General features: G+C 44.4%; 1 protein-coding gene across 4 annotated transcripts in view; it reads right to left on the reverse strand.

Annotated features, from left to right (window-relative positions):
• LOC124775031 (arf-GAP domain and FG repeat-containing protein 1) overlaps window positions 1–25,275 on the reverse strand; it is a 104,307-nt gene extending 79,032 nt beyond the window's left edge. Inside the window, exons 1-3 of one of the 4 annotated variants that reach the window (XM_047249800.1) lie at window positions 25,137–25,275; window positions 24,827–25,049; window positions 16,215–16,308 (exon numbers count right to left, since the gene is read on the reverse strand). In XM_047249800.1, the coding sequence (XP_047105756.1) occupies window positions 16,215–16,308; window positions 24,827–24,990 (258 nt within the window). In that variant the 5' untranslated portion in view covers window positions 24,991–25,049; window positions 25,137–25,275. Of the gene's footprint in view, window positions 1–16,214; window positions 16,309–24,826 lie in introns of all 4 variants that reach the window. The other 3 variants (XM_047249801.1, XM_047249799.1, XM_047249802.1) reach the window with 3 other exon arrangements.
• Between the last annotated feature and the right edge of the window lie 1,191 nt (window positions 25,276–26,466).

The following is a 26,466-nucleotide window of genomic DNA, read 5'->3' on the forward strand; positions in this document are numbered from 1 at the left end:
CTCCTGGGATTGGAATGAATCCTTACCCTCTCCCTTAAAACCCACATCCTTTCATCTTTCCCTCTCCTTCCCTCTTTCCTGATGAAGCAACCTTGGGTTGCGAAAGCTTGAAATTTGTGTGTGTGTGTGTGTGTGTGTGTGTGTGTGTGTGTGTGTTTTTTATTGTGTCTATCTACCAGCACTTTCTCGTTTGGTAAGTCACAGCATTTTTGTTTTTTTATATATATTTTTCCCACGTGGAATGTTTCCCTCTGTTATATAAATATATAGTAAGATACAATAAAAATGTTCTTGGTTTACAAGCAGCATCACTTTGAATAAAACACTTGAGCTTTTGACATCTGCTTCTGGTATCATTATCAGTAGTTCAAACCAATGGCTGCCAAGATATACTGCTTATATAGATGCAATGGCAGCATCTGGAACCTTCCAGAGAGGGATGGAGCAATGCATGCACAGAAGACAAGTTAAGCAGCTCCACAGAGCTTCGTGACCAAGTGACACCAGATGACGCGAGTGGCCACCACCACGTTTGAAACTGCCATTCCCTCATCCCTACAAGTGCCAAGCCTCTGTCTCTGGTTTCACTCAAAGTCCAAAGCACACCCCCAGGCCCTACTAATTGGGTATCCCTGGTCTCTTAAAATTGTTGTGTTTAACCCAATTTCAGCCAATTCTTTTGTAACAGAATCCCAATATCATGATGTTTAGTTCAAATCTTTCATCTTCTCAAATCTTACTTCGTGTCAATTTCCTAAACAATGTTCAACTCATGGCCGACTTCTGAAGTTCCCTTTGTTTAATATGTTGTTAATGCTCCGCACAATGCTCAGCAACAATTCTAATAGTTTGATCTATATAAGGGCTACCTTTGAAGGGGCCACCATACACACCACAAACTCTAAGACTTACGTTGCTTTTAAAGGAGTGTAACAATATCTTATCTTGGAGGTAGAAAGAAACACTGGTCTCAGTCCATGTCTCTTCAGCACTCATCCTATCTTGCCTGCAGTGACTTCACAGTACAGAAGGAATGCAGTCAGCTTGGCTTCTTCCGCCAATTCAAGAGTCAACTTTTGTCGGTGGCACCTTGTAGCTTTTTCAGTTTCTTCTTTGCTATAAAAATTTGCTCTAAATGTGTGCTTCAAGTGCTGAAATTCAGATTTCAGCTGGTCGCCATCAGAAATAACTGTTGCTCTGTGTACTAACATGTTCAAACTTGCTTTCTTGTGTGCAGGGTGGTGAAAACTGTTGGGCTTTCAAGTACCAATCAGTGTGTGCAGATATCCTGTACAGTGAATGACCAAGCCTGCCTCCTGCCTTCCCTGGAATAAAACATCCATGAATGGAAGCTTGCCACCCCTCTGCAACACTACAGTAAATTTAATGTTGGGATGGACACCAGACACATGGTCAATGAACTACCACATTGCACTGCCTAGAAAACTGGCATAAAATAAAATTTGAGAACATCAGAGTTTTGGCTCAAACACCATCATATTTGGATTCTGGTATAAAAGAAGCAACTGAAATTAGAATAAACAGCAACAATTTTAACAAAGACCATTGGTACACACTTAGTTGGGCATGAGTGCAGGGTTTTCGTCATTGAACGAAAACAGAGATGGAGGCTTGATGTTTGGAGGGATGCAGGAGCAGCAGTTACAAACGAGGTGCTGGTCCCTCGTGCCATCTGATGTCACTCAGTCCCGCAGTGGGAAAGAGCTGCTACGAGCTGCCCAGTGAACCTTCTGCACATTGATTACTCCAGCCTTCTCTGGAAGATTACAGACACAGCCATTAGGTTGGTTGGGTGATTGATATGGAGGAGGGGACCAAACAGTACTGTCATCGGTCCTATGAGCTAAGATGACAGAAACCAAGGGAGGAACACCACAAACAGCACAGTCGAGTCACAGGGAAGGGATAATGTGCAAACAAAGAGGGAAATGGGATGTCAGGGCAGCAGGAAGGGAAAGAACAGAATCACAATAATATGGGGACAACACCAGGGGAAGAAGACATGTGAAAACAGGTAACAAAGCAGCACAACATACCAGACAAAATGTAGGGAAATGGTGGGGATAACCTGGCTGGTGTGGAGGCAAGGTCAAGGCCTCCATAATCAACACCTACATTAACTGAGGGACTCAAATTCCAGACGAAAATTCGAGGACTTATAGCTGAGAGTACATACGATGTTGGTGAAGGAAATCAGGATACACATAACCATGTGAGGTTCGTCTGCAAACACCACAGACAAGGAAGGTGAGAAAGCATATTGAGTGCAAAGAGCCAAAATGCGGCAGCAGGCCAGCAAAATATGGGTCACTGTGAACAGAGCCCGCAATTACAAAGGGGGGGGGGGGGGGGGGGGTGTGGATGGGGGAGGTGGTGGGAGAGCTCAATACTGAGTAAAAACCCATGGGTCAACCTAGTATGGCCAAAATGAAGATGGCAGAGGATGGTAGATTCCTGTTGGGAGAGGCATAGGGGAGAATGTCACATGGTGGTAGTTTCCTTGATGGTGCGAAGTCTATTAGACAGGGGGGTTGCCTACCAAGTCAGCTGACAATTTGAAGTAAAGCCACAAATCCCCCATCGGTGGGGGTCAAGAGAATGGGGGGGTAGTTGGCCAGTGTCCCAGCCAGATGATCAGCAAGTTCATTACCTGGGATACCTATGTGACCAGGAAGACACAGGAAATCGACCAAACAAGCTGCATCACCAAAATCAATGAGAAGGTCGTGGACAGCAGATACCAAGGGATGGCGGGAAAAACATCGAGTGATAGCCTTGAAGGCCACTCATTGAGTCCGTACATAACAAAACTTGGGTGAGGGACCGTTTAATAAAACAGAGGGCCCGACAGATGGCCATCAATTCTGCAGTAAATACTCCACACATGGGAGGCCACAGATGGTGTTGGTGCCAACAGAAGATGTGAAGGTATACCCAACATGAGCAATGGATTTAGAGCAGTCTGTGTAAAAAACAATGGCATTCTGAAACTTATGTAAGAGCATTCGGACAAACAACAGGACACCATTGGAGGCTTTCGGACCTCAAAAAAGATCCATCTGAATGTGTGGCCAAGGAACTAATCAATGGGTTGGTTGGGAGAGAACATGTGGAAGAGGACAAGGTGGGGATATAGAACTCACGGCGGAGAGAAGCGTGGCAGAGCCCAACAAGTAACCTGAGGGTGGGCAGCGGGTGGGCGACAGCCCGAAGCCGTGAAAAGAATAGAATAGAACAGGAGGGGGTGAGCAGAGGAAGAGCAGATAGTGATGGCACAGGAGAAAGGAGCCGGGACCGCTGAATCTAAAGGAATTCCAGTGTCAACCAGAAGACTATCAACAAAGCTAGTGCGAAACACACCAGTAGCTAAACAGATACCACGATGGTGCACCAGGTCCATGAGCAGCAGCATGGAAGCAGCAGCCGATCCATAAACTTGACAACCATAATACACACGAGATGGAACTAATGACCGGTAAAGGCAAAGATGGGTCGAACGACACTTGCCCCAAGAGCTGTAGAAAAGGAAGCAAAGAACATTGAGTTTATGCAAACAGATGTCGGATGTGGGGCAACCAAGTAAGCTTGTTGTAAAAAGAAGAAGAAGAAGAAGAAGAAGAAGAAGAAGAAGAAGAAGAAGAAGAAGTAGAAGAAAGGCCACAAGTCCGTAGATAATATAGAACTGTGTGGAACACCATTCTCCTGGGTCAGCGGAGAGCTAAGGACAGTGCCAACCCGGACTCTGAATGAACATTGGGAAAGGAACTGGAGAATAAAAATCAGGAGGGGCCCAGGGATCCTACTTAGGGAACGTGAGGATGATGTGATGCCACCAAACTGTGTCATAGGCCTTACGAAGAGTGCAGAAACTGCAGCAATATGGCTTGTTTGTATTGTTTTGTTTCAGGGTGCAAAAACAATTAAGGTGGTATGTGCCCATATCAGAACTGTAGAAACGAAGACAAAGAGAGGAGTTAAGAACAACTACATATTAATCCCAACAGACGGAAGAGAAGAAAGCTAAAAACAGGGATGTGGGAATGTCTGTAAAATATGCCACAGAGAAACAGAGGTCCAGAACAAAAAATTAAATGGCCTTCGCCATATTGCTAAAACAGATAAAAAGTAAAACACAGTCAACAGTCTGCGCATCATTCGCTAAAATGGCTGATAACTCAGACGGCAAACACAAATGAGAATGTAAGTACTTAAAAACAAGGCCATTCCATCAGGAAATGGCGGACCGTCAAAGGTTGAGGGCAATGAGCATAAAGTGGTGGTGGTGCACCACTTAACAAATGACGATGGATAAAAAGACAGTGCTCGATATGCAACCTAGTTAAATGATCCTCTCACAGCGAGAGGGCCGAGAGTTGGTCATCTAGGCCACAGGGAGAGACTTAATAACCTGGAGCTTCTTCCCATGAAGGGAGGGCAAATGGTGATGCCAACGTGACACCAGACAGACGGCAATGTGGAGATCATGGGAGGTAGTGTAAGAACTAGAGGGCTGAGGTATAAGGACTTCACCCCTGCACCCTTGGCAGCAGGGTCATTTCCTGTGAGACCGACGTGACCAGGAACCCACATAAACATCACAGTAGCTCCATCAAGAGTGAGCAAGTGACAGCTTTCCTGGACCTGTTGCACTAAGAGATGAACGGTGTACAGCATGCTGAGGCTCTGAAGGGCACTGAAAGAGTTGGAGCAGACGACTGTGTGCACGCCTAAGCTTCAACGGATGGCAGACTCAAGGTACACAAAATTATCAGTGGTAGAGCGACCCTGGGGGAAGCCGCCCTGACATGGAGCCAGTAGGCCACATGACTCCAGGACCCAACCCAACTGCCAACACACCTTTCCTTCCAGCAGCTTACAAAGAAAGTTGGTGAGGCTGATGGGCTGGTAGTTATCCACATCAAACAGGTTTTGACAGAGTTTGAACACCGGAATGATGGTGCTCTCCCGCTACTGCGATGGTTGGTTGGTTTAAAAGAAGGGGAGGAAGGGACCAAACTACGATGACATGGGTCCCTTGTTCCTAATAAAACAATGCCATAAGTGTGAGAATAAAACGGACAAGACATATACCACAAATCAGAAAGAAAGGAAAAACCACAAGAACGAAGAAAAGGCAACTAACACTAAAAGGAACAAAAGAGGACAAGAAAACAACAGAGAGACGCTAGAAACAGAAGACAGTAAAACAAGAAAGCAGATTACAGTGGCTGGCTGACCATGAGAATAAAAAGGAAAAGCCAGCCACTCTGCAACATATTAAAACCTCCACCCTAAAAGCACTAGGGTGGAGGACACAGAGGGATAAAGGACATGCGCTAAAACCTACATAGAAGTATAAAACCCACTCTCATGGATAAAACGTAAAACTGAAGCTGCTGTTGAGGCATTGTCACCCAACACGGAAGGCAAGGTGCTGGGAAAGTTAAAAGTCCGCCACAGAGCGGCTAAAGTGGGTAGTCCACCAAGAGGTGGACGATTCTCATTTGGGAGCCACAGCGACACAGACGTGGGTCCTCGTGACGGAGTAGGTAACCATGCGTTAGTCATGTATGGCCAATGCGGAGCCGGAAGAGGACAACTGATTCTCTGAGGGCCGCATGGAAGACTTCCACACATTCGTAGCCTCCTCAATGACACACAGTGTGTTGTGCATACTGTTATGCCATTCCGTCTCTCAAAGCCGAAAAACCCTGCGGCAGAAGACGGAACGCAGGTCAGCTTCAGAGATGCCCATCTCCAGAAGCGGTTTCCACGTCGCTGGGGATTCCGACATGTCCTGGGGTCAACACAAACACCACTGAACGGCAAGACCATTCCAGGGCATAGATGGACTCCTGGATGGATGCTACCTGAGGATGGCGAAGGTAGCACTGGTTGTAGGTTGCTCAATGAGTCAGTACACAGGAGAAATGACACGCCAGGGCATGAGCGGATGTGCTCAAGAGCATGAAATATGGCCAAAGCTCTGCAGTAAAAACACTGCAGCCATCTGGCAAGGAGTGCGTTCAATATGTCCTCCACGAACATATGCAAAGCCTACAGGACCATCAGCCATCGGTGTAAACCACATCAGAGCCCCGGAACACATCAAGAATCGTGAGGAAGTGACAGCGGAGAGTGGCGGGGTTAACGGAGTCCTTAGGGCCATGCAAAAGGTCTAGATGAAGGTGCTGCTGAGGCGTACACCACGGAGGCGTAAGTGAAAGGACTGCAAGTAGAGGTGGCAAAGGGAAGGACTCTAGTTCAGAGAGGAGGGATTGCATGCGGACAACAATCGTTAGCCCTGACCTGGGCTGCCAATGCAGGAGATGGACTGCCACAGGTGGGAAAAGAAGACGGTAATTCCGATGTTCAGGAGAGCTATGAATGTGTGCAATGTAACTGGAAAGAAGTTGTGCACATCTGATCTTCAATGGAGGGACTCCAGCCTCAACCAGTATGCATGTCACCGGACTCGTTCTAAAAGCTCCTGTCGCTAGTCAAACTCAGCAATGGTGCAATCGGTCGAGCAATCGCAATGCTGAGGGTGCCTCGAACCATAAATCACACTCCCATAGTCAAGACGGGATTGAACAAGGGCTCTGTAGAGTTGCAGCAGTGTGGAGCAATCTGCACCCCAGTTGGTGTTGCTCAGGCAGCGGAGGGCATTGAGGTGCTGCCACCACTTCCGTTTAAGCTGATGAAGATGAGGAAGCCAAGTCAAATGAGCGTCGAAAACCAGACCTAAGAATCGATATGCCTCCACTACAGTGAGTGGATCATCATTAAGGTAAAGTGCTGGTTCCGGATGAACGGTACGACGCCCACAGAAATGCACGACACGTCTTCATGGCAGAAAACTGTAAGCCATGGGCTAGGGCCCATGACTGCACCTTACGGATGGCTCACTGTAGGCGACACTCAGCAACACCAGCACTGAAGCAGCAGTACAAAGTGCAGAAGTCGTCTGCATACAGAGAAGGCAAGACAGAGGGCCCGACAGCTGCTGCTAGACCATTAATGGCCACTAAAAACAGAGACACACTCAATACAGAGCTCTGTGGGACTCCATTCTCCTGGATATGGATGGAACTATGGGAGGCACCAACTTGGTCATGGAAAGTATGGAGCGACAGGAAGTTTTGGATAAAAATCTGGAGTGGGCCCATGAGACCCCACTCATACAATGTGGCAAGGATATGATGCCTCCAGGTCATGTCATATGCTTTATGTATGTCAAAAAAAAGACAGAAACCGTGTGTTGGCGTCTGGAAAAGGCTGTTCAGATAGCAGACTCGGGAGACATATGACTATCAGGGGTAGAGCGACCCTGGCGGAAGCTGCCCTGATGTGGAGACAGTAGGCCACGTGACTCCATGACCCAACCCAACTGCCAACACACCATATGTTCCAGCAGCTTACAAAGAATGTTGGTGAGGCTGATGGTCTGGTAGCTCTCCACATCAAGCAGGTTATTACCGGGTTTGAGCACTGGAATGATGGTGCTCTCCCGCCACTGTGATGGAAAGATGCCATCGCACCAGATCCGGTCGAAGATGATGAGGATGTGTCACTTGTAGTCAATGAGAGATGTTTAATCATCTGGCTGTGGATCCGATCAGGCCCAGGAGCCGTGTTGGGGTGATGTGCAAGGGCACTGAGGAGCTCCCCCTCTGTAAATGGGGTGATATAGGATTCACTGTGGCGTGTAGAGGACTTTCCCTTCCAGCTGCAGTTTAGGAGAGCGATAGGCTGGGGGGTAATTCTCCAATGCAGAGACTCGAGCAAAGTGCTCGCCAATCACGTTTGTGTCGGTAGATAACATGCCATTTATTGTAACACCGGGAACACCTATTGGGGTCTGGTACCCGAAAACACGTTTGATCTTTGCCCAGACTCGAAAAGGTGACGTAGGGCACCCAATGGTCGAATCTTATCTCTCCCAACACTCCTGCTTCCATTGTTTGATAAGTTTGAAAACATGGGCATGTACCCATTTAAAGGCTATAGGGTGCTCCAGGGAAGGGTGACATTTATGCTGCTGTGGAGATCGCTGATGCTCCTTAATTGCTTCATTGACTTCCAGCAACCACCAAGGGACTGCCTTACGCCGGGGGCAACCTAAAGAGCGAGGGATCACGTTTTCTTCCGCAGAAACAATTGTTGTTATCACCTGCTCAACCATATTGATGATACCGTGTGGGGCAGATTCAACGGTGACAGCAGATGTGAAAGTTTCCCAGTCCGACTTATTTAAAGCCCATATGAGCAGGTGTCCGTGGGCCTGAGGCTGGGGCAGTAACAGGTAGATGGGGAAGTGGTCACTAACACAAAGGTCGTCATGTGCTCTCCAGTGGATAGAAGGGAGAAGTCCTGGCCTGCAAATTGATAAATCAATGGCCAAGTAACTACCATGAGCCACACTGAAATGTGTGGCGACCCCAGTATTTAAGAGGTAGAGGTCGAACTGAGACAGTAAAGTTTTGACATCTCTGCCTTGACCAGTAAGCAAGGTACCACCCCACAAGGGGTTATGGCGTTATAATCTCCCAAAAGTAGGAAAGGTTTAGGGAGTTGATCAATCAGTGCAGCTAATAAATTCAGGAGTGCTGCACCATCTGGAGGAAGATATACATTGCAGACAGTTATTTCCTGTGTCGTCCTTATTCTGACAGCCATAGCTTCAAGAGGTGTTTGAAGGGGCACAGTGTCACTAAGGACCGAGTTCAGGACATAAATGCAAACTCCACCTGACACTCGATTATAGCCACTATGGTTCCTGTAATATCCCTTATAGCCACATAGGGCAGGGGCCCGCACTGCCAGGAACCAGGTTTCCTGGAGGGCAATGCAGATAGCAGATGTAAAGCTTAACAGTTGCCGTAGCTCAAACAGGCGGTGGAAAAAACCACTGCAATTCCACTGGAGGATGACATCATCATGAGACTGGGAACATGTGGAACATTCAATGAGGCAATTTATGCTTCAGTCACCTGCTGCCACCAACTTATTGCCTGAGCAGTCTATATCCATTGTGTCCGAGGGTCTGGCGAGATCTAGGGCCTCAGCGGATGCCAGAATCTCCACCCCATCCTCAGGTGCAGAGCTTGTAGGTAGTGGTGGTGTGGGTGCCACCTCAATTCCTTGGTCTTAGGGGTCTTCTCTTTGGATTTCCCTCGCTGCTCCTTGGGTTTCCCTGGCTGTGACATGTTCACTGGCTCAGTCTCTCCGGGACTGAGGATGAGCGTGAAGCCCTACGACCAGCCGACCAGCTGCTTTTGAGCTCTTCAGCCACTGGCAGGTGTCATCTTTCCCACTAACAGAAACCTAGGAAAGGAGGGACCCAAGGGACCTCTTCCTAGTGAGAGAAGCCAAAGAAAGTTTATGCTTCTTCCGGCTTAGAAGTGGGGATGGACGTCCCTGATGGTTGGGGAGGGGGGGTGTTGCTCCTGAAGTAGGTGGTGTGGGTGCGGGAGCAACAGGGAGGGAAATGCCCCCACAATCAAGGGGACAGATGTAGTCTTCCGGCTGTGAGAGGTGACCAGGGTTGGCTGATCGTGCCAGAACTGTTGTAGCGGTGGTGAAAGACGATGTCATACGTACAGGATTCAAGCGTTCAAATTTTCTCTTAGCCTCAGTGTAGGTCAGTCTGTCCAGGGTCTTGTACTCCATGATTTTCCTTTCTTTCTGGAGAATCCAGCAGTCTGGCAAGCAAGGCGAATGGCGCTCTTTGCAGTTGACGCAGATGGGAGGCAGAGCACGTGGAGTATTGGGATGTTACGGGCGTCCGCAATCTTGACAAGTGCGCTGGAAGTATAACGGGATGACATATGGCCGAACTTCCAGCACTTAAAGCACTGCATTAGAGGAGGGATATAGAGCTTTAAATCACAGCGGTAGGCCATCACCTTGGCCTTCTTGAGTAATGTGTCACCCTCGAAACCAAGATGAAGGCACCGGTGGCAACCTAATTATCCCTTGGACCCCGGAGGACACGCTGGATAAAATGGACACCTCGCCGCTCTAAATTGGCATGTAGCTCGTAGCCAGACTGCAAAACAAGGTCCCTGTGAAATATGATACCCTGGACCATATTTAAGCTCTTATGGGGCATGATGGAAACAAACATCCCCCAGCTTGTCATAGGCTAGTAGTGCCTGTGTGGGCAGAGGATGCTATTTTGATCATGACCGACCCTGACCGCATTTTGGACAAGCTCTTCACCTTCCCAAACTTGTCCTCTAAATGCCCCACAAAAAACTGAGGTTTACTGACAAGAAAGATTCCCCATCAACTCTCGTATATATGAGGTACCGGGGTGAATAAGCTTCCTTGCCATCCTTGGCCTGACGTTCCTCCCATGGTGTGGCTAGAGTTGTGTGTGTGTGTGTGTGTGTGTGTGTGTGTGTGTGGAGAGGGGGGGAGAGACGATTTATGGTTATATTTCTTAGCATTGCAGTTAGACCTTGACTGCTTAGAGACTGCTGGTGTTTGACCACCAGCAAGACATGATGTACTATGCTTCATGGCATGTCATCCACCCTGATGCCACCCACTCCGACCAGGGGCCCTCCCCATGGGCACCACCCAGCCGCAGCAAAGGCCACCTGGCAGGATGGCCATTGCCGGGAGTCCTGACGCCCCAGGGTGATGGGCATCTACTCTTTGGCAAACGTGGGGAGTTAATGGTGCAGGCGTCAGCGGAGAGATCCCTGTGTGGTCAGGGGGCTACAACCAACAGGGTGCATGGCAGCCCCACCACAACAAACTTGATGCCGTGCTGGATATCAGGTCCAAATGAGCTAAGAAGTCCATCATCGTCAACAGTGCAGAAAACAGTGAGGATGAAGTAAAACGCACCCAGGAGGGTGACCTTGCCCAAGAGCAGGAGAATCAGCGGAAGTGCAAATCCACGTCGATGAAGGATTTAAGAGGTCTCGGCGCATGATAGACACTATGCACCATGTAAGGTGCCCTTCCCAAATTGGCTCACTTTTTGGGAAAATTTTGAAAAATGCAATTCAAACCTTACAGGGGACCATCACATAAAGGCTGAAATGTGAGAGACTCTTTTTAGTTGTCTCTTATGACAGGCAGGAATACCTTGGGCCTATTCTAATCCCCGGACCCACAGGGGCATGGCAGTTGTGACTGCAACCAAAGGGCACATTGAAAATGGTCACTCAAGTGTGTATCAGATAGAGCAAACCATTCAAAGTGCTGAGCTAGCCAAACAGGACAAACCAAAAATTCCAAATGAGAGTAGGTTGATGTGGAGGCAGACAAAAATATAGGTTCCCCAGGGTTGAGGCAAACATGATCTGTTTGGTGGAAAAGGTCAATCAACAGGGAGCCTCTTCGACAAGGATGCGGAGATCCCCAAAGCGGATGGTGCGTGCCGAAGTCCCAACCAGTAAACAGGGGGGGTTGCACCTGACCACGGAGATGAAAGAGATCGGCTTTTGCCGTTGGGGTGGATGATGGAATGTATATGGCATAAAGAGAGAAGGTGAATCCAGAAAGGGAAAGACGTACAGTGACAGCTTGGAAGGAACTGTGTAAGTGGTTGGGTGACAAAGGATAGTATCATGGAGAAGAATCGTATGCCCCCTGTGTGCCGTAACACCAACAACAGAGGGGGGGATCCAACTGAATTCATTGGAAATGAGGGAAGACAAAGTGATCATGGGGACGGAGCTTTGTTTCCTGAGGATAGAAGATGACTGGGGAGTAGGATCGTAAGAGGATCGACAGTTCATCCTGATTGGGGCAAATTCCACAGATACTGCAACGGATAACTGACAGAGGGTGGATGAAAAAGAAAGAATCTCACCACAGTTGCCGTCACCTCAGTTACTGCTGAGAGCCGGTGGCCAATGGCGTGTAATGGCATTCGGCCAGAGGCAGAAGATCCTGATCCATTTGTTGTTCAGGGGCAGCTCCTGCCACCAGTTATTGGCTAGTTGATCAGCCACCAGTGGTGTGTCTTGGCAGCACGGAAGACAGCTGAGAGCGGCTACCGCTGGGTCGAGAAGAGAGACACCATGGTGGAGAAGGATAGGAACTGTTTTTCTTATGAGCCTTCTCGGAAGCAGGACGTTGAGATGAAGGAGTTGATGGTTCTCATGTCTGGGTACGTAAAAATTCTTCACGAGTAGGTTCTTGTTTGGAAGTCCATGCGTCCGATTTTGGGACCTGTGATTTATCAGGAGCCGATGAAGGTTGACCCTTAGAGTGAGTGGGTGATAGTTGGGAGTTTCAACAAGCGACCTTTGGGCTGGCCGATCTGACGACTGTGGCGCTAAAGGTGAGATCGTAAGTCTCCCGTCTACCTCCTTAGTAGGTAGAGGAGAGGCGAGGACAGCACTGTATTAGCCTACTGGGAGCACAGTGGGCTTTCTACTGGTGAATAACTTACGAACAACAAAGGTGGACACCTTTTCCTTCACTCAGAGTTCCTGAATAATTCGTTAATCTTTAAAAATACAGCAATCTCTAGAGTAAGCAGCATGGTCACCCACACAGCTGATGCAACAAGGGGATGGGGGTGGAAATCACCCTCATAGGCATCCTTGCCACAGTTAACGCATTTGGTTGTATTGGAATACGACTGGCTGGTATGATTAAACCTCTGACACTGACAGCAACGTTTAGGTTTGAGGATGTAAGAGCACACTGAAGTTCTCATATTCCACTTCAATATGCGATGGAAGTTGAACTCCGTCAAACAGCAAGAAGAGGATGCGGGTCGGTACCAGTTCCTTTTCAATCCTTTTCATTACTTGATGTACTCCCTGATCAGGCAGGTAATTTTGAAATGTCATTTGATAATCCGTCAAGTGCTCTTGTACAAACCACCTCGCATGATGAGTTTAAAGTATGGTGTGCCCCACCCGGACAGGGAAGGAGCGCAGCAGTGTAATTTGAAGCAATTTTTGTGCCTGGAGGTCACTGTCTGTTTCTAACAAGGTGTCATTTCGTAACTGGGAACAAGACTTTACAGAACCTGCAGTTCTGAGTAATGAAAGGGTTTACAGTTGAAATGTCTTGAACTTTGTCAGACCAAGAAACAAATACGAGCTTTGGCACTGATGGAAGAATTTTCTGTGGCTATGACTCATCTAGCTTTCTCTTGTGGGCAGAAGTTGTAGGGGTAGAAAAAACCATTGTGAAAGTATCCCCCATGATTACTGGCATCTCTGATGGCATGCTCCTTCCTAGTGGGGGCCACACTTCGGATCACACGTCCTGAGAAACGGATGGAGACTGGCCTGGAGTTCCTCCTCATCAGTTTGAAGGATGAGGTACCTATGAAAAATGATTCCCTGGGCCATATTCAAAGACTGGTCAAGTTTAATGGACATTGATGTTGCCAAGACGATCACAAGAACATAGAGCTGCAAACTGGGTGGCAGTTGGTGAACAGGCAACCTGACCACATCTTACTGAGACTCTCCACTTCACAGAACTTTTCTTCAATATTTTCCACAAAAAATAATGGTTTTGCAATGGTGAACGTGTCCCAATTCATCCTAGTACGGACCAGGTAGCAGGGAAAGTTTCACCCCAAGACGGCTAGCCGGGCCTTCCTTTCAAGGTGTAGACAGTAAAGGGAAGTTCGCAGGATCATAAAAAGCAGCATTCAATGATTCATTACCACTTTAAAAGACAGCCGTATGAGAGTAGTATCAGAAATGTAATCTCTGTGTTGTCGAGGGCACCGCTAGATGGATACGTAACAGTCTCACGACATGGATAGGCTACACATGCTGGTGACAGCGTGGCGGAGGGGCTACAGCAGGGAAGGAAGAGGGGATGGAAGGGGAGAGAGGAATCCACACCGTAGACTCTAGGCAGGGCATCTTTCCCCAAATGGCTCACACTACGGAGAGAAATTTAGAAGTGAAGGTCAAACTTCAAAGAGGGACCAAAAACACTAAAAAGGAAGGATGACAAAAAAAGGCAAAGGGCACAAAACTGCATGGAATACAGGAAATCAGCGGGACAGACAGGTCAATGTAAGTAAGAACACAGAGGGAGGAAGGAGGGGGCAGAGGGGGAGGAGCAAGGACAGGGAGGATGGGGCACAGGGAAGGAATTACAGCCTAAGAATGAAGACTAGGCTGCAATAGCTCAGGGTCACACGAGTGTCATGCACGAACTCTCTAAAGAAACATGAGCCCCCTGGGGAGGATGCTGCCATTACATCCAACATAAATGCAACACAGTGCCAGTCCCCGCAGTAAGTGGTTTTAACTCCTGATTTTAAGTGATGTGGCTTGAAAACCAAGAATATTACTAAAGCATGTCACTGTGAAAGACTAAGGACACATGGTAAGGTATAGCAAGAACTAGTGGAAGTCTATTTTGAGGCTGAGAGGGCACATACATGTGACGAAAGACAGAGAGAATTGGAAACCCGTGTTAATGTTGTTGAGGGTAAATAGAAAGAAACAAAGTGTAACTGGAGAGATTTAAGGAAACGGCATTTGTAAAAAATAATGTCGTGGCCACCACAGCTTAGTATGACCATGGGATATTTTGATTAGAACTCATCAAATATTTAATACAAAATCACAAGCATAACCATGAAAAATTCAGCTCTTTTCAAACTATTACGAGAGAGGAGCTGCAAGCTAGAACATGCAGATATGCCATGGAATAAGAATTACCAGTACTTCAGGAAGGACTGGCACTAAATTCACACATTGTTACTGATTATGCCTACCTACCACAGAAACAACAGACGGCTTAAGCACTTTGTAGAAATGGAAGTCCTAGAATCTAAATTTATATTAGCCCCCGATAGAAGAAAATTTTGTTACTAGCAATTACATAGTGGTTACACACAATACTGGAGACACTTGTGGATCGTGTAATAATCAAATGGGAAAAATTTAAAAAAAGCTCACGGATCTGGTACAACAAACGTACGAGGAGGACAGAGGGATCACTGAGTTAGCCACAAAGGAGAGATTTCAAATATAACCTTTGATATGAGCATCAGGATGGCAAAAGACGGCTTGGATGTCAAGCCATCTTTGTACTCCTTACCATGCAAGAGTACAAGGAACTGCCAAGTCCAATATGAACAACAATGAGATCTGTGAGTACTGCAACATTTGAATGATGTTGACCCTGAATTCAGTCTAGTTTACAATAAAGCCTCGGCATCACAAGGGATATTGTGTAAAGACTGAATATATCAGGTTATGGAATGGCAAGTCGTGAGCTCATGTTTCAGTCCACTTAGCACACTGTGGATATGTCTGAAAGACATGTATGCTATGATCTTGTTGCATCGCAGACTTTCGATGAACTTTTACAGTTTTTCATTATGAATGGTAGCATTTACCACAGAATAACCTCTGAAGACTTAAGCCCACATGCATATCAGGTCATAATACACATTCATGGAGAACATACGTCATTCTGAAACATTCACTCTCTTTTGAAAACCATTCAGGATAAATGGGTAAGTGACTTTGTTTTTGACAATTAGTGCATTTCTGATGCTGTTCATGCAATGAATAAGGACCCAATGATGGCACATTGCACATGTTATCTATAAATAATGAACCTGTATGTGATAGCAACAAATGTTGTCAGTTACTGTTCATGCAGAGCACCATATTTTCAAAGCATGTTCCATCAGTACGTCTGATCTCTGTCACACTGATTACTGGAAGCACATTATCAAAAATTTGGAAACCGAATCTCTAACATTAGCTTGAAAGCAATGCTCTTAAGTCACTCGGCCACACCTCGTACACTGTTAATTCATAGCTTCCACCTACCACAAATTGTCTTCGACTCATTTCAAGTTGAAGTGTGTCTGCAGAATCATAATGTGTGGAACAGATAGACTGGCTTTTCAAGAGAATCAGAATTATTACTGGAGCAAAATCTCTTCCTTTGGAAAAGTATTCCCTATGCTGAATTTTACTGACTGGTTAAAGGTGTGTGCCTCAGCAGACTTTTAATCAGGAAACAGGATTCATTAGCTGTGACTAATACTGTCTGTGTGTGTGTGTGTGTGTGTGTGTGTGTGTGTGTGTGTGTGTGTGTGTGTGTGCGCGCGCGCGCGCGCGCGCTGCGCGCGTTACAAAGAGAAAATAACTTACTGAATATAAACACATTAGTTAGCTCACAATGAGTTATAAAAAAGGCAAATATGAACCATATTTTGTTACCTCATTTCCTCTCGATTTCACCATATCAATTTCCTCAGGCGTAAAACTGGCCATGGATATTGATTTTACCCTGTGAGGTGGTGTCAGTCCGCGGCTGTGAGCAGTAAATTGTAATAAATAAGCTGATAATTGCAGAAATATTAATGAAAATATTTATTTCAAATTAATGTTAAAGAAGACAGCAAGCAACAATATTCATTATTTTCTGATATATAATAGTGCTGGAACAATATTATACAGACCACACATGCAGAAGTTTTATATTGCCACAATTATTTAAGATAGGCATGAATTAAGCACAAAGACATTCAGATACATCATATGCATAATCAAACCCAGGGGGGGTAGGGTGGAGGATTGATCAAAATCTTAGGATTACTGTAGGGCTAATTTTGTCTCTACAACCTATTATGGAACATGACGTTTTGTGTGTGATGGCCTGTTCACACACACACACACACACACACACACACACACACACACACACACACAGCCAGCCCGACAGACACAGAGGGGTGGGGGTGGGGGTGGGGGTGGGGGTGGTGGTGGGGGGGAGGGAGGGAGGGAGGGAGGGAGGGAGGGAGGGAGGGAGGGAGGGAGGGAGGGAGGGAGGGAGGGAGGGAGGGAGGGAGGGAGGGAGGGAGAGGAGGGGGGGGGGATGGATGGATATCTTGAAATGGGTGCACATCGAGGTCTTCAGCACACACGCGAAAACAGTTTCAGACAAGAGAATACATTTAACAGGAGTATACAACAGCACAGAAACTGAAAGTAACAAAATGTGGGAAAATATATAGGTGCGCCCACAAACTGAAGCATGAAACGCCAATATTAAAACATCAACTAAACAGGAAGAAAGTGGTTGTTGCTGTTGTTGTTGTTGTTGTGGTCTCCAGTCCTGAGACTGGTTTGATGCAGCTCTCCATGCTACTCTATCCTGTGCAAGCTTTTTCATCTCCCAGTACCTACTGCAACCTACATCCTTCTGAATCTGCTTACTGTATTCATCTCTTGGTCTCCCTCTACGATTTTTACCCTCCATGCTGCCCTCCAATACTAAATTGGTGATCCCTTGATGCCTCAGAACATGTCCTACCAACCGATCCCTTCTTCTGGTCAAGTTGTGCCACAAACTTCTCTTCTCCCCAATCCTATTCAATACTTCCTCATTAGTTATCTGATCTACCCATCTAATCTTCAGCATTCTTCTGTAGCACCACATTTCGAAAGCTTCTATTCTCTTCTTGTCCAAACTATTTATCGCCCATGTTTCACTTCCATACATGGCTACACTCCATACAAATACTTTCAGAAATGACTTCCTGATACTTAAATCAATACTGGATGTTAACAAATTTCTCTTCTTCAGAAACGCTTTCCTTGCCATTGCCAGCCTACATTTTATATCCTCTCTACTTCGACCATCATCAGTTACTTTGCTCCCCAAATAGCAAAACTCCTTTACTGCTTTAATTGCCTCATTTCCTTATCTAATTCCCTCAGCATCACCCGACTTAATTAGACTACATTCCATTATCCTTGATTTGCTTTTGTTGATGTTCATCTTATATCCTCCTTTCAAGACACTGTCCATTCCATTCAACTGCTCTTCCAAGTCCTTTGCTGTCTCTGACAGAATTACAATGTCATCGGCGAACCTCAAAGTTTTTATTTCTTCTCCATGGATTTTAATACCTACTCCGAATTTTTCTTTTGTTTCCTTTACTGCTTGCTCAATATACAGATTGAACAACATCGGGGAGAGGCTACAACCCTGTCTTACTCCCTTCCCAACCACTGCTTCCCTTATATGTCCCTCGACTCTTATAACTGCCATCTGGTTTCTGTACAAATTGTAAATAGCCTTTCGCTCCCTGTATTTTACCCCTGCCACCTTTAGAATTTGAAAGAGAGTATTCCAGTCAACATTGTCAAAAGCTTTCTCTAAGTCTACAAATGCTAGAAATGTAGGTTTGCCTTTCCTTAATCTTTCTTCTACGATAAGTCGTAAGGTCAGTATTGCCTCACGTGTTCCAGTGTTTCTACGGAATCCAAACTGATCTTCCCCGAGGTTGGCTTCTACTAGTTTTTCCATTCGTCTGTAAAGAATTCGTGTTAGTATTTTGCAGCTGTGACTTATTAAACTGATAGTTCGGTAATTTTCACATCTGTCAACACCTGCTTTCTTTGGGATTGGAATTATTATATTCTTCTTGAAGTCTGAGGGTACTTCGCCTGTTTCATACATCTTGCTCACCAGATGGAAGAGTTTTGTCAGGACTGGCTTTCCCACGGCCGTCAGTAGTTCCAATGGAATATTGTCTACTCCGGGGGCCTTGTTTCCACTCAGGTCTTTCAGTGCTCTGTCAAACTCTTCACGCAGTATCATATCTCCCATTTCATCTTCATCTACATGTTCCATTTCCATAATATTGTCCTCAAGTACATCGCCCTTGTATAGACCCTCTATATACTCCTTCCACCTTTCTGCTTTCCCTTCTTTGCTTAGAACTGGGTTTCCATCTGAACTCTTGATATTCATGCAAGTCCTTCTCTTATCTTCAAAGGTCTCTTTAATTTTCCTGTAGGCGGTATCTATCTTACCCCTAGTGAGATAGGCCTCTACATCCTTACATTTGTCCTCTAGCCATCCCTGCTTAGCCATTTTGCACTTCCTGTCGATCTCATTTTTGAGACGTTTGTATTCCTTTTTGCCTGTTTCACTTACTGCATTTTTATATTTTCTCCTTTCATCAATTAAATTCAATATTTCTTCTGTTACCCAAGGATTTCTACTAGCCCTCGTCTTTTTACCTACTTGATCCTCTGCTGCCTTCACTACTTCATCCCTCAAAGCTACCCATTCTTCTTCTACTGTATTTATTTCCCCCATTCCTGTCAATTGCTCCCTTATGCTCTCCCTTAATCTCTGTACAACCTCTGGTTCTTTTAGTTTATCCAGGTCCCATCTCCTTAAATTCCCACCTTTTTGCAGTTTCTTCAGTTTTAATCTACAGCCATAACCAATAGATTGTGGTCAGAGTCCACATCTGCCCCTGGAAATGTCTTACAATTTAAAACCTGGTTCCTAAATCTCTGTCTTACCATTATATAATCTGATACCTTTTAGTATCTCCAGGGTTCTTCCATGTATACAACCTTCTTTCATGATTCTTAAACCAAGTGTTAGTTATGATTATGTTGTGCTCTGTGCAAAATTCTACCAGGCGGCTTCCTCTTTCATTTCTTAGCCCCAATCCATATTCACCTACTATGTTTCCTTCTCTCCCTTTTCCTACACTCGAATTCCAGTCACCCATGACTATTAAATTTTCGTCTCCCTTCACAATCTGAATAATTTCTTTTATTTCATCATACATTTCTTCAATTTCTTCGTCATCTGCAGAGCTAGTTGGCATATAAACTTGTACTACTGTAGTAGGTGTGGGCTTCGTATCTATCTTGGCCACAACAATGCGTTCACTATTCTGTTTGTAGTAGCTTACCCGCATTCCTATTTTCCTATTCATTATTAAACCAACTCCTGCATTACCCCTATTTGATTTTGTGTTTATAACCCTGTAGTCACCTGACCAGAAGTCTTGTTCCTCCTGCCACCGAACTTCACTAATTCCCACTATATCTAACTTCAACCTATCCATTTCCCTTTTTAAATTTTCTAACCTACCTGCCCGATTAAGGGATCTGACATTCCACGCTCCGATCCGTAGAACGCCAGTTTTCTTTCTCCTGATAACGACATCCTCTTGAGTAGTCCCCGCCCGGAGATCCGAATGGGGGACTATTTTACCTCCGGAATATTTTACCCAAGAGGACGCCATCATCATGTAATCATACAGTAAAGCTGCATGCCCTCGGGAAAAATTACGGCTGTAGTTTCCCCTTGCTTTCAGCCGTTCGCAGTACCAGCACAGCAAGGCCACTTTGGTTATTGTTACAAGGCCAGATCAGTCAATCATCCAGACTGTTGCCCTTGCAACTACTGAAAAGGCTGCTGCCCCTCTTCAGGAACCACACGTTTGTCTGGCCTCTCAACAGATACCCCTCCGTTGAGGTTGCACCTACGGTACGGCTATCTGTATCGCTGAGGCACACAAGCCTCCCCACCAACGGCAAGGTCCATGGTTCATGGGCGGGAAGAAAGTGGTAGGAGGAGGTAAAACAAAGCAGCATATGGATGTGGCTGATTGAAAAAAAAAAAAAAAAAAAAGTTAAGCCAGCCACCCTGCAACACACTAAAACCTCAAGCCTAAAAGCTTAGGCCGGAGTGCAGACACATCAGAAAATTTTAAAACTTTAGTCACACTCATCTCATCATCAGCTAAAATACAAATAGAGGGCGTATCTCAACCAACATTGGCTCCAGCCCTTGCATCACAGTAGAAACATATGGCGCACAGGGATATGCACATCACAAGCATCACAAAATTGGGGGAGGGGGGGGGGGGGTCCTCTTGCTGTAGTAAAAAGCTGTATTAAGAGGGTAGTGCCCAATTTGAAAACGGGTGAGGTTCACTTCATCCCACTTCAGCGAACCGGCAGGAGGAATGCCACAGGTGGATAGTTGAATTCAACAACGGCAGCTTATTGTCTGTTACTGTCAGCCATCCATTCCTCATCCCGCAATTGTGCAAACTTCCTATGTAGTACATAAATGAGAGCCTGTATGGGAATAGGACACTGTGCCACATTCTGTTCTCTGCAGGCCTCCTTGGCACCCCGATCTGCCTGTTCATTTCCCACCCCACATGCCCTGCACCCATCAGAACGACACCTGCTCTCCCTGCCATTGAAGCAAGTATAGCAGAGATGCTGATTTGCAGATAGGCACAACAAAAAAAAAATTGTGACAGTCTTTTTGTTGTGCCTATGTGCGACTCAGCATCTCGACTACATGGTGAGTAGCAACTTTCCATTTCATAATATTGTTGCCTTCTCTGTATCATATCTCATTTCCATAATACAATTGCAATATGGTATTTGTACCAGCTGCAGTTAGCCTTTTGTACCCTGTATATTATCAGATACCTTCAGAATTTCATAAATTATATTAACTTTGTCAAAAACTTTTTCTAATGACAGATATGTTAAAAATATCTTCTAAAATTAATCACAGCGTTTGTAATGTCTTGCATGTTCTTACATTTCTCCAGAAACCAACTTTATCTAGCTACATGTTGGCTTCTACCAGATGTTCCACTTTTTTGTAAACAGATGGCAGGTGGTTTAGCCTTTGGGAACCATGCCTTATTACATAAATATGCTGTGACAACTGAAAATTTGTGCCAGACCGAGACTAGAATCTGGATTTCCTGCATTTCCTGCCAAATCATTACCATACTTGACCACACCTACAACCCTGACTCAAACTTTCATCGTCACCAACAACACCATTTCACATTATTGCACTTTCATCGATTTAATTCCCAGCAAATCATTCATTTCATTTCAGTGCATATAATTTATTTCATACGTATCTCTTGCGGCACAGTAAGACACAGTTCTTGATGGACGCAGTTTCCCACAGTGGCACTGATCCCACACATTCCATGCAAGAACTGCAAGTAGTAGTGTTCAGAAATCAATGGCAGAAATATCACTGATTGTAGGTCTGAGTCAGAAATGGAGCTGCACTCAGATAGCCTAACAGTTAAGACGACTGTTTGCAAAACGCAGAAAATCCAGGTTTGATCCTGATGTGGCAAAAATTTTTCAGTTGTCCCTACAATTCACTACACTGCAGTTTAAACATACAGTGGAACCTGGTTATAACAACATTCAAAGGACCTTCAAAATTATTTTGTTATAAAGGATCATTGCTGTGACAAATATTCGTTACTTTCAGTCTTTTGTGGTGGCAAATGAAACAGGACAAATTTATTTAGCCTTTTTTATTTTCATACAGTTTTCACTATTCAACTTACATGGATACAGTATATACAGCAGTGTATCTAATACTCACCAAACTTCTTTACTCAGGAATGAAATCATCAATCATTTTACTCTGCTGTTTATCTGCCCAATACACACTTGCTAAATTACATTCCATATTCATTATTTCATTTGCAATTTCACTGCTTCCTCCCCAGCTTCATAGAACATATTCCTGGCTTCTAATGTATCACTCACGGTAAGGACATACTCTCCTCCTCCTCCTCCCCCCCCCCTCTTCTTCTTCTTCACCTCCCTCACTCACTCACTCACTCACTCACTCACGGCACTATGACCCCTATTCTTCACTTAATTTACAATTTTGTCTCCAGTTTTCACTTTGGATGTAACAAGCTCAAGCAATTTCGTCTCCAGTTTGCACTTTGGATGTAACAAACTCATCATCTACTGTTGCATACATTTCATAGTCGCGCTGATTGAGAATTTCACAGTTGATTTCTGGCAAAGATGCACACGATGGCAGATCATCAGTGTCACTGAACATGTCTTTAGTTTCAGCAGCATGACGGAAACAGTTCTTGATGGCTTGGGCTGTGACCCAGCTCCAAGCTTTAGTAATGCATTAGTCATTGACTAACGTTTCATCTGAAACTCTCAAAAAATCACTATTCCTTACTTTCTTACCCTTCCTCCACCTGTCCCCCCCCCCTCTTCCTCTTCTTCTTCTTCTTCTTCTTCTTCTTCTTCAAGTTTAGTTCGCATTCCATATTCGATAAATTACGATGTGAATCTATGTCCGCTTTTGGAAATGGTTGCTTGGTTGATTCAGGTGAGGGGACCAAACAGTAAGGTCATTGGCCCCATGATCTAGGATGGCAGAAATTAAGGCAGAACCAACACAAACAGCACAGTCCACTCAAGGGAAAGGGATAACGGTACACAGAGGGAAAAGACTCTTGAAAATATTTCTAAATTTGTTTCACTATTATATAACCCATTTGAAACCTTCCAGTGTGCCCCAGTCTCTTCCATGTATTCAACTTCCTTCACTGTTCTTAAACAAAGTGTCTTCAATTAATAAATTGTGGGCTGTTCAAAAAGTATGCCAGGTAGTTTCCCCCTTTCAGTCCTCTCCATCTGTGGTATATTGTGGCATCATATCTATCTTGGCTAAGGTAATATATTGATAATATTGTTCACAGCCATTCCTTTTTCTTGGTCATTATTAGACCAACTTCTGCACTACCCAATTTTCTTTTGACCACCCTATATTCTCCTTATCATAAGGCCCATTCTTCCTGCCAATGCATTTCACTTGTTACCATTTTATCCAACTCCAATCTATTCATCTCTCTTTTTAGTTTGTCTAGCCTACCAGTATTATTAATGTATCTGACAGTTCATGCTCTGACCTGTAGAACATCAGATTATCAGATCTACTTTTTATTCTGACAATAACCACTACTGATCCCTGCCCAAATATGAATGGAGGACTATTCTTGACTATTTTACCCCAGAGTACTCCTTCACTAAACCACACAGCAGAGGTCCATGCCCTCAGAGTATATAACTGCTGTACTTTTTCCCTCGCTTTCACGGATTCCACAGAACCAGCATAGTAAGACCGTATCAGCTCAGGTCAAAGGAACATTAAATTCAGAAAGCCAATAAATTGGAGGCACAATTGTTAGCTAGTACATACCTTCAGAGCCAAAATGTGTACTGCCACCCATGGACATACACCTAAGTGTTTATCACATCACATGGGCTATTTGGATTCTCTTACCTGATACCAGTTTTCCTGAAGTATGAATATGGAAACTTGCCCTTGAACACATCTTCATGTGTGACCGATACACAGGGGATTGCGGTATATCCCTAAGAGTACGTCATCAGTTTTTTAATACAATGGACTGGTGTTAATAGAAAACAAGTATATGTAACAGTACATGAAAGAACAGTTATACCTAACACAATGTGACAGTGCATTTACCAAACAGATTTCATACGTTGCTGTTCTTTAGTAATAAAACCAGTAAGGTGTCCCATAACTATTTCCAACTTTATGCCTCCATGTTTTGTGGTGCATCAATGTGTCATATTCTTATGTGCTGCCAATGAACACTAAAATCCAGTTCTCTTAATGCTAATGTTTATATAAATAACAGCGCTACTTAATCGGCTTCTGGAGAGGACCGACAACAAGGATGATAACTAACTCTGAATTAATAGTTTGGTAACATTAATAGGTACGTCGTAAAACAGGGTAAGTTTGCGTAAACAAAGTACAAAATAAAAATTTCAACGCTTTTGAGATCAGAATTCTTGATTTAGGAGAGAGCTATTTGTTTTTTTAGTCTGCGAGAATGACAGTATAACAAAAAGTGAAGTAGCCATGTAATGAAACAGCCTTGTAAACACCCAGTAATTCACAGCGGAATGGGGGCTACTGTTCCTTCCCGCAAAAGATTGCTTTTCTGATAAGCGTTTAGATTACGTTCGCCCCTTTTCGCACTAGCACATGCAAAAAAATAATTCAGCACTAATAATGAAATATTCATATGTCGTTAAAATGCAACCGCACCACGATGAGAGGCAACAGCAATGTTACAAACAGGCTGTCAGAACCCGCTGTCAGTGGTGCATTTGCTGTATAATGAAGTCTTTTAACAATTAAGTGATAGCAGTTATACACTTACAGCATCCCCGAGCATGATGTGCAAACAAATGATCCAATTGTCATGTTCACGTAAGTCGGCCCTCTCTGATGACAATCAAAACACTCTTTGTTTGCTGGTAACGACACTAATTCCCGTAATATTTTTAAATGCTTCTCATCTTGCTTCTTCCGTGCGGAGGCCATGTTGCATTTCTCTTCTTTATTCACCAGCGCACGTCTCTCAACTACAACGATTTGATGGGCTGCAACACAGATATTCAGGGGCAAAGGTCGTGGAACTGTGCCCTGTCGTCGGTTAGACAGTAAAACGCTTAACACGTTATAGTTACATCAATAGACTTTTTTGCCTCATATGTATTACTCAAATCGCCGCTGTCAGCCGCCCAACTCGAGGTACTACCCACATTCCAGTACACAGCCAATATTCGAGGCACAATGAAAGCCAGTTACCTATGTTGTTTAAGCAAAAATAAAGATATTAAGTTAAATTCTTTGTAGATTCGTGTGGTGCGTGAAAGCATTGGAAGAACTGCTCATTTTCTATCTGGCATTATCGTTTTAAGGCTGAGTATTTTGTTTTAACTTTCACCAAGTAATCAGAAACTGAGCTACGACTGATGTTAGACGAGTGTTAGGCGTGTTTTTGAAATAACTTGAAAATGTGAACAAATGATATTGCCTGACAATGTCTTGTCTCCCTGTGGGTCTACTTATGCATCTTCCTTGCATCTCGATATTTTATCAATAATATTAATTGAAAATAAGCATTAAATGCGTGAAAGGACGGCCACAAGTTGCCAAACGAGTAGTGGAAATTCAGAACTTTTATGTTTCTGAAAACGAAGATCCTTTAGAGACAATTACACCGTCGCTGTGAGCGCATATTTTGAAACTAATTCACTATTTTCGTTATTCTGAAAAAAATCCCACACAGGTACGAAAAATTAGCAAAAGCAAGGCTTACACTTATGAAACCTATGACAACGCCCCAAAATTTTTTTTTTTTTTTTTTTTTTTTTGCCTGGACCCAGGCTACACTAGTGAATGTCTGCAAACAATCGAGTCGATTTATTTCCAGCATTGTCATGTTTACTTCAACTTATTTCCGTGACTAACAGAGCTTCGCAGATTTTAATTTTTTTTTCTTTCGGTTTTCAAAGGAAGTATGCAGTATATCTCTTTTTTTTTTTTAACATTCATAGGCAGCTGTCGAATTGTGGGATTACTCGCACGCCGAAACAACCACCATTTTTGAGCGAACAGTTTCTTGTTGTTTCACTTGTACAGCAGTTGTGTGAGAGCATAAAACTGTTGAAAAAATAAAATCTGGTTAGTGTTTCGAAAAATACTGCCTTGATTAAAGAGTGGACGTCCTTCTCCACTTAGCAAGACATAGTAGTAAGTGGCAGAAAGACTCTATACGCACTGAAAATTATTGTTTGTTCCATGCCCTCCATTTGAGTTACGAATTTAATTGTTTATATTCAGTCAAGAATTCTTTACTCATTATGGGACACGTCGTTGTCCATAACACACACACACATCACTTTGCATAATACATAGACAATACGTTATAGATACTGCAGTAACAGTATAACTGAATGTCAATGTTAATACACAGGATCCCAAGCTCGAATTTGGAGCAGCAATTTTTTTTTT

This window comes from Schistocerca piceifrons, chromosome 2 (genome assembly GCF_021461385.2).
Source record: "Schistocerca piceifrons isolate TAMUIC-IGC-003096 chromosome 2, iqSchPice1.1, whole genome shotgun sequence".
Taxonomy (NCBI): domain Eukaryota; kingdom Metazoa; phylum Arthropoda; class Insecta; order Orthoptera; family Acrididae; genus Schistocerca; species Schistocerca piceifrons.